This window comes from Bombus fervidus, chromosome 17 (assembly GCF_041682495.2).
Source record: "Bombus fervidus isolate BK054 chromosome 17, iyBomFerv1, whole genome shotgun sequence".
Lineage (NCBI taxonomy): Eukaryota > Metazoa > Arthropoda > Insecta > Hymenoptera > Apidae > Bombus > Bombus fervidus.
In genome coordinates this window covers 313087-327231 of record NC_091533.1, presented here as the reverse complement: position 1 = coordinate 327231, position 14145 = coordinate 313087, and the positions used below count along the sequence as shown (strand labels likewise).

Below are 14145 nucleotides of genomic sequence, written 5' to 3'. Positions count from 1 at the left end.
AAACAAAGGACGATTAAAACAGACAAATTTTAAATATTCAAATAATTATCGATACTACATTATACATAACAATGTATAGGAATTTCAATATGATTTAAATACAATCTTAATATGTATTGACTTATATCTAAAATATCAGTGTGTGTATGTTAATGAATATACATGACTATCTTAAATTTAAATAATAATTTTCGTATCTTTCACATAAACAAATTTGTAGTAACGAAATTGATATATTTAGATTCCTGTTATACGATATGAATCGATATTTATTTAAAAAACAGTATATTTATTCATTGTGGATATCATCTTGTATTATCTGCAGATGAATAGCATTCTCTTTAGATAAAAGAAATTTATCGATCGTTTGAGGCGCTAAAGACAAGGATAACATTTATATAGGAGATCATAAATCTAATGCTTTGAAAAAATAAATATTATTGATTAGTAATTGTGTAGGGGGTGATAAAGTAATTTTTTGAGTTCCATAAAAGATGGGAGTAGGTAAAAGTCAATTTTCTGAAGAAGAGTTACAAGATTACCAGGTATTTGATTCTTCTTAATAACTCAATATCCATGAATTTTGTTTAATTATTTAATCTTATCTTATATTATAGGATTTGACATATTTTACGAAAAAAGAAGTTCTGCAGTAAGTATACTTAAATAATTTAAATAATATATATTTAATAGCTTCTTGTAATAGTTAAGAATATATAATGATTATTCTAATACATTGATTTGTTTAATATTAGAAAAAGGAAGATGCATAGCTATTTATATTCTGTTTTTTACAATAATAATATAGATATTACTTTAGATTTTTAATCTTTCGATGTAATGTATTTGAATGTATTTATGAAAAATAAAAAACAGATTTACTTTTGTATTTTACATATATGTTTCAAAATGAAGAATAGATCTGGTTTAATGTGATATTTTATACGTATTTCAAATACAAATATTTTATGTTATTCTGATTATTTTGTAAAAATATTTTACCCTCAGGCATACAACATTTGTATTTATTATATCTAAGAACCATTAATGTTCAATATTTTATTAATTGTATCACAGACACGTATATACAGAACATGCAATAAAATATCAATAATTGTATGATTGTGGTTATTCCTATATAGTTATTATGATCATAGAATTAAGAACAGTTCTTATACTCTTATGTATTATTATGTATTATTAGCAACTTTTCATATTTCTGTATTTAAACTAACAGTCTATATATTGCAAGTCATTAATCCATATGTAAAATTTTGATTTGTATGACAGTGCACATCAAAAGTTTAAAGCGCTTGCCCCAGAAAAGGTTGGTCATAATAGAAATGCAAAACTTCCAATGTCTAAAATCTTACAGTATCCTGAATTAAGAGCAAATCCTTTCGGAGACCGGATTTGTAAAGTTTTTAGTTCTAGTCAAGATGGAGATTGTACGTTTGAAGATTTCTTAGACATGATGTCTGTTTTTAGTGACGCAGCTCCAAAAGCTGTAAAAGCAGAACATGCTTTTAGAATATTCGGTAATATTTACATCTTATTTGTCAGTTTCTTTATAAATTTAATCTATTGATTGAATTATATTGTATACAGATTTTGATGGAGATGATATGCTTGGTATTGGAGATTTAAGACAAGTTGTAGATAGACTTACTGCTCCACAAAGATTAAACGAGACAGATATACAACAGGTTCTCCAATATATACTTGATGAAGCAGATTTGGATGATGATGGTGCACTTAGCTTTGCTGAATTTGAACATATTATAGAAAAAAGTAGTGATTTTTCAAAGTAAGACGTATAAATTTTATTGTCATTTTTATTTTGTTATGATACTGACATTAAATTTATTTTAATGTATTCATTACTTTCAGGAGCTTTTGCATACGTTTATGAGACATAAAATATTGATGAGAAGAATAGTAGAAAGGCAACATAAGACTGAATATTATATTAATATCGAGACACTTCAATATAGTCAATAGGCCTAATAATTTTTACCATAAAAAAAGTAATTCTGAGAATTTAAAAAGTGTATTAATATTTCCTGAAGGCCTACTACGTGCTAAAATTAGTTTCCTACTTCCAACATTACATTATAGAATATTTTACTATTATAAATTAATGGTAAATGTTATTTAATTAATGTTTTTATTTCTAATTTTTAAGAAATATTAATGTATAATAATTTCATACTAAAACAAGGATTAATATTTATTAATATTAAATTCACTGCCTTAAATGTATCATTTGTTTTGTTTGCTTTATTAATTTTATATAAAGATACTAGAATTAAATTTCCTTCTATATTATGAGATATATAATAAAGAAATGTTTCTGTATGTATATCATATGAGTTATTATTAACTTATTATTACCTGTTTCAATATACTATCATTAGTTTTTAATACTACTAATAATAGTATGTGATGTAAGATTCTCAAACGATGATACATACCAGCAGCTTACTTTGTACAAGTCATAGAGAATAATAAATGTTCAATAAGATTAAACAATAAATATTGCTGCATTTTGTAAGAAGAATCATAGAAAATACACGAATTATGAAAAATGGTAGTTACATAATACAATATAATATTCATCTACCTTCGCACTTGTATGAAATAAAAAGGTTGAAAATAAGAAGAATGCGAAAGAAATTAAGCAGATATTAAAGGCTTAATTGATTAACTATGAATTAATTTACAACTAAATGATACCTGAGAGGTTGCTTCAAAATAAGGATAGAATTTGATAAAGATCAAGGATATCCATAGAAACAAATCTATCCTTTAAATCTTTTGCTTTCTTTGTCTGTATATCCTGCATTGTTAATTCATATGCTGTTAAAATATCCAATGACAATGTAAGACAAACAATGGGGAATGGAAGAAAATTTGAAAGTTAAAGCAAAAGAAACACCATAAAATATAATGAAAAATGAATGAAAAATAAATGAAGAATAATTGACACATGCAACGAATAAATACAGTGTATATTATCTCAGAATTGATGATTGTTACTAACATAGCGAAAGGTGAAATGTATTCATTCATATGCATAAGTACCAATTTTATTATTAATTTTACATTTTTTTCTTCTTTTTTCTTCATTTTATGTATTTACTTTTCCTGGGGCTTTTGTGTGATTGAAGTTTACAAGTAATAAATCAATAACTTCTTATAAAAAAGCAATATATACTTTTGCTCCCATCAGTGGCAAACATTTTTAACAAATAAAAGATTACCATTTAGCTAAGAAAAATATAGAGGTTTTGTAAAAAAGGTAAATATTTTACAGCTTTAGTCAGTGAAAAATTATATATAAAAAACAAACATATCAGAATATAGACATTTTTCTCTCTAATAATATGTGGATATCGTTAGACTATTAGAGAATAGTGCTTTGAAACTTATTACTACATAAAAAGTATATAAACTATAATCCATAAAATTAAACAAGTATGAGAAGAGTTTCAGAATGTTGAAATTTAACTATTGTGAATTATGAGCACAAAAGAATATGTACATAATATATAATAAGGAAAAACATTTTGATTTATTTAATTCTTTATTAACATTATCAAAAAACACTTTGATTTATTCTATAGGTTCAAAATGATACTTAAAGTGCATCATGATAACTGAAGAATCGGTCTGATGAAAGCTATCCTACGTCATCAGAAATAATAGAGTTTTTCAAAGAGTAATGTAAAAGTGAAACGAAAGCGGTGAGGTAATAAAAATAAGCTCATAATTTACTAACAAAATACGATTGAGACAATATAATACATGTTACATAACAAGGTAGAAAGGTCAGTAGAACACAAAATAAATAATGAGATAATCGTTTGTACGTTGATGGTTTTCGGAGCAAAAAATGATTAGGGAACGGTTCTGTGATTAATCTAGTGCTTTGGAACAAAGCGGCACAATTACACGAAGAAATAAAATTCATATTCAACTTTCACACGAGCACAGGGTGGTTGAAGCGGTTTAAAAATCGTCATTCCATTCATCACGTATCCATAGTATGCATTCACAGCGAAAAGTGAGATACTGGTAAAACGACAGTCAATTATTTCATGCTACATTTATTACCATACTTGAGCAGCACTCTCAACTTCATAATATCTACAATATGAATAAAACTGAATTGACGTAAAAGTATAATTATCGTTTTATAATTATTATTACATTAGTCTTTTATTAACAGTCGAATTAATAGATGGTAACAATTTAAAAATGTAATATATTATATATATATTATACGAACGTAAAAAGCATTTAATGTTTGCATGAAATAATATATGTAACATATATGTAATGTAAATATAGTAATAATATTGTAAATATATGTAACCCTTACAAGGTCACTATTTTATTTTTAGAATTTTAAAAAAGTGCTTCCTGTATATGTCCTGTGATTTCAGATCGTATTTATCATACGATTTAAAATGTATTAAGAACATTACATCATTAGCAGTAAAATGTAAATAAACATAGAATTTATTTTAGTAGGTAATTTTTATTAATAACAAAATAAAATTATGACTAGGTGGTAATAACTACATATGTAATTGTAAAAAATAAAACTGACGTTAACTCCGCGAACGTTATAGTTGTTGTTCATCGCTGAAAGTGTACAATGTATTTCACAGTGGCACGAATTTTCTTCCACTAGCGTATACGTATGTATGTCCATTATAATCAATACAGTATCTTGAGGGCTGAATTTACTATTGAACAGGAGAAAATAAGTTTAAAGAAGACGATTAGTGTGATGAGACATTGGAAGGTACCAACGCAGAACAATCTCATAGCACAACGTACTCGACATAAATTTTTATAAACCGATTATATCCGTCATTCTTTTTATGAATGCGAATTGAGTTCACTTTTAACGCATGCGACATAATCGCTTAAATGGTTAATGTATTTTTAGAATGCTTGTTTTATAGAAAAAAGTTTGTTCATTACCATGTGCTTCTAAAACCACATAATTTTTACAAAATCCATTACCTCTTAGATATTTTTTAAAACGAAAGAAACGTTTTGACTATAACAATAAAATAAATAGTACATTTTATATAATCAATTGTCATTCTTAATAATACATTATATCAATGAATATAATTTGAGACAATGAAAGACAATGAAGAAAACATATACATATTATATGTACATTTCTAGTTGTGTAGAAAAGAAAATAAACTATATTTTTTTATCCCAATAAAAATATATGAGATAATAAAAATTACGCAACATACAATAAATAATGATTGAGATATTTCGTAGTTTTGTAAAATATTGAGCAAGAAGAGAATGTAGAATGTAGAATATATAAGGATTTTTAGTGAGATTACCTAAAATACTGTGTCTAACGAAGCACTTGTAACATTGTCAAGATCGAAAAATAATAATGTTACAAATATAAAGTGAAAGTTATTTGTGGAGAAATATTCAATTTTAAACTAACTACTTGAGTACTTTAATATAATTGTAAGTAGCATTTTTATTTGAAATTTTAACGACGTACCTTTAGAACAAAGATTTTTCAACAACTGATTTGTCCATTGTAGATATTTGATTCTTTCGAGTGAAAAAGTGAAGAAATAATAAGTAAGTCGCAAGTGAGAAACTGAATTATATAAAGCTAACGTAACAAGAAACAATTAATTGTTTTTGTTAGCATTAAGTGTAACGTCCAAAGGTTCGTCGACATTTTGCGATGGACTGAGTTCTTGTTGGGGTAGCTGATGGAATAAAGTAGCGGTCGGTGTGTGCCTGGGTGGACCCTTCACGGTGAGATCCATCTCAGCCTCTTGAGGCCTATCTCTAGCGGTTAAATTGATGTCTCTTTCTACTGGACTGCCGCATATTCTCGGTGGAGAACCACAACCACATTTCATTCTTTCTGGAGACTTTTCACAGGTCAGAGAATATCTGAAATGTAATAGTTGTCCTTTCTATGAAAACGAAACTTTAGGGATAAAAGTGTAAAATACATATTATCACATATATATAAATAATATTAATATGTAAAAGGTCGTAAGCTAGTGCACCTAGTTATAAAAATAAGGTGTCTTTCCGCATTTATATAAACAGGTATATTGCATAGGTATGTTACAGTTATAATGAACACATTAATTTAATATCCGAATGTACGGACATAGATACATCTAATGTCGTAAATTATGTGTACCTACTAGAAATCATAAACATTTTTATACTTATGCATATTTTTTATATTGTAGATACTAAGTACACACTTCATAATTACTAGCGTTCACTGCTACTATGTACTTATATATGTATATAGTATTTGGAAGAATATCCCTTATTCTTACTTTCTTGTATTCTTCTTTATCTTTTACATATTTTTACGTAGTTTCAATAAATGAAACGTTTCATTTTATTATGGAACAAAATATCTCTTTCATCGAAGTTAATAAAAATTTTTCTCAAATCTATCATGTCATAGAAACACGAAGTATATAATTAAAAAATAACGCATCAATAAATATCGTTTGTTTCTTATTTGTTTCAACTTTACAAATTTAATTAGATTATATTATGTTACAATAGATTTAATTATTAGAAAGAACCGTCAATTTCCTCGTATCGGTGAATTTTTAAATATCTAAGATAAAAATTTGATATTCTAAAGATATTCTAAAGATTATTTTAAAAAACTCAGTACAAAATGACCGATCTTTTTTGTAACCTTTTCAGTATGTTGGAACAATAATTTTCTCTATAGTATTGATGTAGATAGTAGCAATGTAACATGAACTACTTTTATGTAACATTATTAATTACCGTACCCTTTAGATAAAGTAGCTATTATTAGAAAAGCTTAAATAATTCAAAAGCCGAGATAACGTAAAATTAATGAATTAAGAACTTTCCTCTTAATCCTTTATTAACTTCGAATTTCGAATAGTACTATTTCTTTATATTATATAAGATTGATGGTTTTGCTACGAGAAGCGCGTGTGTGTGCCAATTTTTTCATTTGAATTGAAACATAAATGTCAAAAATACGCGAAAGAAGGAAGAAAATTAAATGTAAATCAATCAAAAGTCTAATTTAAAACACGCCTATATATACTTAGGTACTAGATAGAAACGGCATAGCGCAGTTGTAAATTGAAGTTTTAAAAAGGCTAACCATTGATGTAGCCGCATTCAGTAGTACAGCCATTTCCTAGAAACATGTAAATTTTGGGCTGCAAAAGTTGTGATTTGTAAATTAATATTCTGATGTGAGTTATGATCTTTCATTAAATCTAGGGATATGTAAGGTATTAGGATTAGATCGTGTATCTATTTTCGAAAGGCAGGGAGGAACAGTTATGAGAGAGAGAGAGAGAGAGAGAGTTTTGAGTTTACGCCATGTAATAAATAATACGTTTCGATACTCAACGTTTCAACAATATCCATTGATTTTACGACTGCGTTATATCGTTTTGCGTAAATTCTTGTTCCACTATTTGCACGTTTGAATTAGTATAAGTAGAATACGATTAAGGAAAGTGATTTTATTACCCGTGAGGAGGTGGAAGAATCCTGTAATCTCTGCAAACGGATAAAGTTGAAGCGTCAGGTATTTTGTCCGCGTTGCTCGCCGTTATAGTTATAGGTGGTCCGTTGGTAGAAGCAGAGGCTGAAGGCGGTGGAGGCGGCGGAGGTGGGGGTGGCGGGGGTGGTGGTGTCGCAGCATCAGGTCGTTCCAAAGATGCTGTAGGTGGCGGCCTTAAAAGAAGGGGTGCTGCACTTCCTAATCCCAAACATCGCATTCTCCATGCATCTTGCAACAATTGCAATCGGGCTTGTTTCCGCCACTTCGCTCGCCGATTCTGAAACCAAACCTAAAATAGCAAATAATTCACGTTATTATTTCATAAATAAAATAAGTATTTTCAGCTGAAAAGTAGCTACATACACATTATGAAATACCGATAGAAACTTATTTTTGTAAAATGTAGATACTACAGACTTTATGGTTTATAGTAAAAAACAAGCGGCAAATAGATTAATTAAATAATTTAGCACTATTTAATTTTTTATGATATTTCAGTTGTGTTTAGATGGACTTATAAAATAATATTGCAGATTTTATTTTACTAATCACGCGTATCGATTATAGAAATAGGTTTTTAAACGTTTTCTAGGCATATTATAAATACAATTTTTAATACCTATCATTTTAGTCTATTACCAATTTTTCTATAGCTAATCAAATATTTCCTTATTAAATTATATGCTTAAATGTTTCCCACGTGGAAATTAACATTAATGCTCCTTACGGAACAAATTATTCGAGTATAGATCGATGGTTACAAAAAATTATTCTCCACAAAATATAGATCGATATTCGGTATAAATTGTAATGAAATATCAGCGTTGCTTCTGTAATTTGTATAGAAATAAGCACTTTTGTTATTTAGTTACAATAATATAATTTAATTATAAAACATTCTAAAATCATGTACTTGTAAATATTCCCCGCAAAAATGATGATCTTTTCAACTGTATAAAGTATTCTGTTTTATTATATTACCTCTTTGAAGCTCTAAACGCGTAGCGCAGCTTGACTCCGTCAAATAGCGAAGAATAAAATGGCCGTAGCAAACGAGGTTTTTGAAAGGTTCTGTATCCATCAACAAATTCGAAAGAAATTATAGTAGTTGGGTGAATAGAAAATTTTGACACAGAATTTGAGCTAAATATAGGTAGATACTAATCAAACCGTGGGAAATTATATTTTATAAACAGACTTGAAGACACGTTACATCAATATTGAAGTAGCTCTATAGTTTTCGAATTATTTTTTAAATGTTTTCTACATTATTCGGATAATTTTAGTAAAAAATTTTAGGCGATGTCAATTCCAAATTTAAAAACGATTGGAGAGAGAAATAAAAATCTCTTACATACATTTACGTAAATAAATAAATGTTTAAATAAATTGTAATTCGGTTTCGTATAAAGAAGGATTTATGCATAAAGCAACATCTAAAAGGCGATTTTTCTAAAAGTAAAGTACTTTCCTGTTAATTTGATAATAAGAAACAAAAAAAAAAAAAAACCAAAGAAGAATACCTATTTATGTGTTAACAGGGAAAAATATTTATGTTTATTAACCTGAACACGAGCCTCTGAAAGTGAAATCCTAAGAGCGACTTCCTCTCTTAGGAAAACGTCGGGATAGTGCGTTTTCTGGAACAGCGACTCCAATTCTTGAAGCTGTTGCGGAGTGAAAGTCGTCCGATTGCGTCTCTATTCAGACATGATTAACAATAATTAATGATCGTATAAGAATATTTACTACTACGTTTTATGCCCCTAAACTTATATCACATAGTTGATCTCATTGTCAGATCAGATTATCATAGATATAACTACATGAGTGGCGTTGGAAAATAATAAAAATTATTTCTATTGATTTTCCTGTCAAATAAATAAAAATGCGCTATATATGTTTGGTTTGGTAAAAAAAAAAAAAAAAAAAATAATAAATATGGGAAATACTAAAAATATTAAAATATTAAAAATTAATTTAGGTTTAATTTTAATTACAGAGAGACCATGATTATACTAAATTATGTTGAATTTTATTTCATTTCACTTTCTTATTCCTTTACATCAACTTATTTCACTTTACTATTCGGAAAAATACATACTTTATATAGATATAAGAAAATTTCTATGTTTGATATTAAATATATACCTATCGTAAGTAGGTACATATACCCTTAAAATCAATCGAATTGTTTCCGTTGTTCCGATTGTTAATATTATTACGTTTTAAAGCAACTGTTTTTTTAGTTTTACTCATTTTTCTGTGTCTTTAAATTTCTATATGTATAAATATCGGTAGGTACGTTGGCTGTATCTCCGAAAATCTGTCATTTAAAATCTAACGAAATGTTCTTTAAATAATGTACGACATCATGAAATACCAATAAACCTTCATGATATGCATACATACTTTTAATATACAAAGTTTCAAACTGGATAAATATTAGTAGATTTTTTAATTTATGTAGTATGTTTACACACTGTTGCAACTAATTTCTTTGTTTACCTACTATGCATTAATACATGCATTCATATACTATATGTAGGTATATACTATCTATACCTATATTATACATATATACATACATACATACACAACTAATCAATTAAAAGGTAAAATAACAGCAGGTTTTTTGTACGTTTGGAAGACGGAAGGCAGACAAAATATACACGAAGGCTATACAATAAAAAGAAGAAGATAGGAAAATAAAAATCATAAATGATAAAAGAATAAAAATAACCAATTAATTTTACGAATTCTGTATTAATGTGAATTAAAGCGATATGTAATTCTTTTATTTTAGAAATACAGTTTACAAGCATTAGCGTACTAGAATAGGTATATACATATACGAATGACAAATATATAATATTTTCATTACCTTTTTTAAATTTTCAGTCTTATTTTATAACTGCTTATATTATAGAATTTATTACATATAGGTATATAAATTTGTGGTTGATCGTTGTTACGTTGTTACGCATAATGGTTAAGCTTTTGACATTTGGAGTATTTTTCATATCTAATAAGAATCTTTTATGGAAGAAATTACATGAATTTTGGGAAGTATATTATTACGTTTTTACGTAACTTGTACCGTGTGACAAATCTGTAAGTATATGAATTAATCATCAGAGGAATAGTTCCTTCCTGCTTTTTTTTCTTTTCATTTTTACATCCCTTGTGCTTGCAGATTAGTGCGTTAGTAGAGAATTTTATATAAATTGTACGCATTGTTTAACTACGATTTTAGGTATAACAATGGTTGTAATGTATAGATACTCATCTGTTACAAATAAATGAACGTATGTTTATCTCTACTTTTTTGGTTATATATATATATATATGTAGGAATAGGTAATAGTCGATAGCTATTGCAGCGAAATACAGCGCAGTTTGATTTTAGTCAGTTGTCAATTACAGCAGCTGCTTTTAGTTACTGCTGAAATTCTCCTTAGCGATAATAAATCGTTCGTAACGATCGACAAAACATCTTATAACATTCAGTTAAGTACAAAGTTCATATTACATATTTGAGCGTAAAAACTTACAATTAGATCACTATCAAAACAAATGTACCAAGTTGGATTCATTTATACGGTAAAGCAGAACATAATAGAACATAATAGAACATAATAGAACATAATAGAACATCGTAATCAATAATCAATATTTTACTTATTCGAGTAATACGCAAAAGAATTAAACGGCATTTTTATAACGACAGAATTTGTTTACATATGGATATGAATCTTGCGACAAAATTTTTGTCTTATACCTACATTTGTGTACAATATTTTGCAGTCATTGGTTTCCAATAAATGAAGACAACCTGCTTCATAACGATTAGATAAGCGATACCTAATTAAAACGAGCTAAACAGCACTTTTGCCGTTAATTGTTATTTTGAACATGTTCCTATCACACATTGTTTTTATAGGCATAAAGCATTATATCGTTAAATAATAAGAAAAGGTAGAATTATACAAAATATGCACAAATGAAGATTGTGTATGATAGAAGCAACACAGCAAAAGCAAATTGCGAGAGTGAAGGGAGGAGAAGAAGGAGATTCGACAGATATTTATCGAACACGAGTTGACTGCTATTTTAATAATACAAGCACGAATATGTGAAAATATAAAAAAAGGAGCTAAACAGTAGCAAAATAGAAACGTACACTGACCTGACGACGCCTTCCAAACATATATTCGGTGAGCAAGTCAGCCTGAGGGCCTAAGGGTGATAAATACGGGCCTGCCATCCTTTTGTAAGTTGTCGGTTGTTTGGCAAAACTAACAAAGATATAGCTTTGCGATCTTTTTACCCTGGAATCTCACTGCGAGAGAGTCGCTTTATCGTTCTCGATAGACGACACCGAGAAAACTGAAGTCTCCTTTCGAGAGTTCACCCTCGATCAAGCTCCGAGTTACGTGCAGAACGGGGGTTGGTTTATATCACAGGATTGGTCCACCGGTTCTAGGGGCGGTACCACTTCCATGGAGATAAGTACACACCCCTCTTGTGGAAAATTCACTAAATCGTACCGCGCAGAATTTTTTCTCCAAAGAACGTTGATACCTGAATTTTGATTTTTCAAGATTTTCTCTCGCTTTTTACAATTTGCATTCTCGAAACTCTCCTTCGTTCATGTAGTTTGTTATACCACTTTGTTCGTTAGGTAACTTTCTTGTCCCGTTAGCAATTTTTCTCGTAATAGCCACATCACCTATTTAATATTCATTTTAACGTTTGGTTAAGCTCCAATTTTTTCACCTTTCATTCTGAATCGAGGTTATAACTTATAACTAGAAATTATACCGTCGTTATACAGAACGAGAACGTTATGCTGTTGCTGTAATGAAAACAGAAATAGATGGATGAAAACAAAACGACGGACTGAAACGTTTAACATAAAATTTCTTTGCACAAATAAAAGTTATTCGGAAGTTGTATTCGAAATACGTACTTGAGCGATTTGAGTACTTTGGATTACATATTTATTATTACGAATGCGAATGGATTAACGGCTTTAATAAATTACATTTTTAATGGAGTACAATCAGCAGGTAACAAGTTATATTTTTAATCGTTATAAGCAAAAACCACGAGTACCTATACCTACGTAGATATCGTTTTTATGCGAATAATTTAATGGTATGTCTATAATTTAATGGCCACGCTTACTAGATAGTGTTGGGATGAAGTTCGTAATTTCTAAAATACGATAAAGTATTCAATATTGATCGTTAGTATCTACATGTTATAAATTAACTAAAGATTAAGCACAATTATAATCGAATTTTCTTTTGAATAGTATTATATTTAGTCACTAATTATATGCGACCTAACATTGTGGCGCGTAGAAATTTTCTTCTTTTCGGTACTTATGTCAACTTGATCGAGCGTTTATTACACGGAAATACCGACAACGAGAATATTATACCTGCTTTATCCGAAGAAAAAAGTGTTCCAGCTAACTCTAATTTTCTGTCATTTGTATTTTATTTCTTCGAGATATCAAACTGAATATACCTATACAGTTGTATAATTTCAAAGTGTATAATACTAATTTAAGATGAAACGAGACGAAAAGATATAAAAATTAGGGAAATAGGGAAAACCAAATGGAAATAAAGAAGCAAAAAGTGACCGACCAAAAGTGGGAGAAAGAGAAGAAGACGGCGGAAAAGATGGAGCTGCACGAGGAGGAAGAGAAAAAAGAGAAGAAGAAGCGTAAGCAGAAGAAGAGGTAGAGGAAGAAGGTGCGCGAGTTTAGTGATAGGAGCCGTAGCGAAATCCAGAAAGTGATGCTCGGTATTCGTATAGCATAGCGCATCAGACAGGCACATACCCCGAAGCCATGTAATTCATTACTAAAGCAATCTCACCCTGCCCTATCTCTGCCCCTCTCCTGAACCCTATCCAGCCCTGCACACCCTCTCCTGACTTCAGCGGTGCGCGCGCGTTATAATATAAAAAAAAGGAAGAACCAGCCGGATGAGGAAGGAGAAGGGCCCGAATAGAATAGCGCCCCTGACGACAAAACAAAATGAAACACAAAGCCGTGTTTTCATAATTAAAAAGATTGCATGCACTGAGTACAGTTCTCTCTTGCTCTCGCTTTTTCTCTCGTTGGCGTTCTATGCTCGCCTCCTGTACGGAGCCTTTCTGTTCGCTACGCTGTATTTCTCTTTTTCCCTTTCCATCTGATTTTCTCTGTGATTGTCCGCCGAGTCTTTCTTTCTGGACGACGCTCTCTCTCTCTCTCTCTCTCTCTGCCTCTCTCTCCCTCTTTTTCTCTCTCTTACCCTGACTCCTCTTTTTATATTCTCGCTATTTTAATGATCCAAATACCAGCAAAATGTTTTTATATCAATTTAATTATAACTAGATTTTATTAATTATTTTGCTTCAACGGACATTCGTTAGGCAATACGCGATATAAAATATTAAATCGTCCCAACGTTTTCCTTATTTGGCAAATTATAACGTCGTTTTTGACGAAATGTATAGGTACATAAACGAACAGCACGGTAATA

At 29.4% G+C, this 14145-nt stretch overlaps 2 protein-coding genes across 3 annotated transcripts; one reads left to right on the top strand and one right to left on the bottom strand.

The window, feature by feature from the left end:
- The first annotated feature begins 146 nt into the window (after positions 1 to 146).
- On the top strand, positions 147 to 2362 carry LOC139996228 (calcium and integrin-binding protein 1). Its single transcript, XM_072020457.1, has 5 exons — positions 147 to 545; positions 618 to 652; positions 1291 to 1538; positions 1609 to 1807; positions 1891 to 2362. Exons 1-5 carry the CDS (start codon positions 495 to 497, stop codon positions 1910 to 1912), a joined length of 555 nt encoding a protein of 184 aa, XP_071876558.1. The 5' UTR covers positions 147 to 494; the 3' UTR covers positions 1913 to 2362.
- A 2879-nt stretch (positions 2363 to 5241) lies between these two features.
- LOC139996224 (uncharacterized) lies at positions 5242 to 12296 on the bottom strand. Of its 2 annotated transcripts, none has more exons than XM_072020450.1 (4): positions 11784 to 12296; positions 9166 to 9300; positions 7567 to 7889; positions 5242 to 5961 (listed from the first exon to the last, which is right to left on the bottom strand). In XM_072020450.1, the coding sequence occupies exons 1-4, from the start codon at positions 11865 to 11867 to the stop codon at positions 5691 to 5693; spliced, it is 813 nt and encodes a 270-aa protein (XP_071876551.1). In that variant the 5' UTR covers positions 11868 to 12296; the 3' UTR covers positions 5242 to 5690. The 2 variants fall into 2 exon arrangements, with proteins under 2 accessions (XP_071876551.1, XP_071876552.1); XM_072020451.1 differs by having other exon boundaries at positions 11790 to 12293.
- Positions 12297 to 14145: the final 1849 nt, after the last annotated feature.

What these genes read in the sequence shown, in the direction of transcription:
- LOC139996224 (XM_072020450.1), bottom strand. Translation starts at nt 11,867, where the DNA reads ATGGCAGGCCCGTATTTATCACCCTTAGGCCCTCAGGCTGACTTGCTC. An exon ending in TTTCAGAGGCTCGTGTTCAG is followed by an intron (nt 7,890 to 9,165) that starts GTTAATAAACAT and finishes TTGCTATTTTAG; the next exon opens with GTTTGGTTTCAGAATCGGCG. An exon ending in ATTCTTCCACCTCCTCACGG is followed by an intron (nt 5,962 to 7,566) that starts GTAATAAAATCA and finishes ATTACATTTCAG; the next exon opens with ATATTCTCTGACCTGTGAAA.
- LOC139996228 (XM_072020457.1), top strand. Translation starts at nt 495, where the DNA reads ATGGGAGTAGGTAAAAGTCAATTTTCTGAAGAAGAGTTACAAGATTAC. An exon ending in ACGAAAAAAGAAGTTCTGCA is followed by an intron (nt 653 to 1,290) that starts GTAAGTATACTT and finishes TTTGTATGACAG; the next exon opens with TGCACATCAAAAGTTTAAAG. An exon ending in AAAAGTAGTGATTTTTCAAA is followed by an intron (nt 1,808 to 1,890) that starts GTAAGACGTATA and finishes CATTACTTTCAG; the next exon opens with GAGCTTTTGCATACGTTTAT.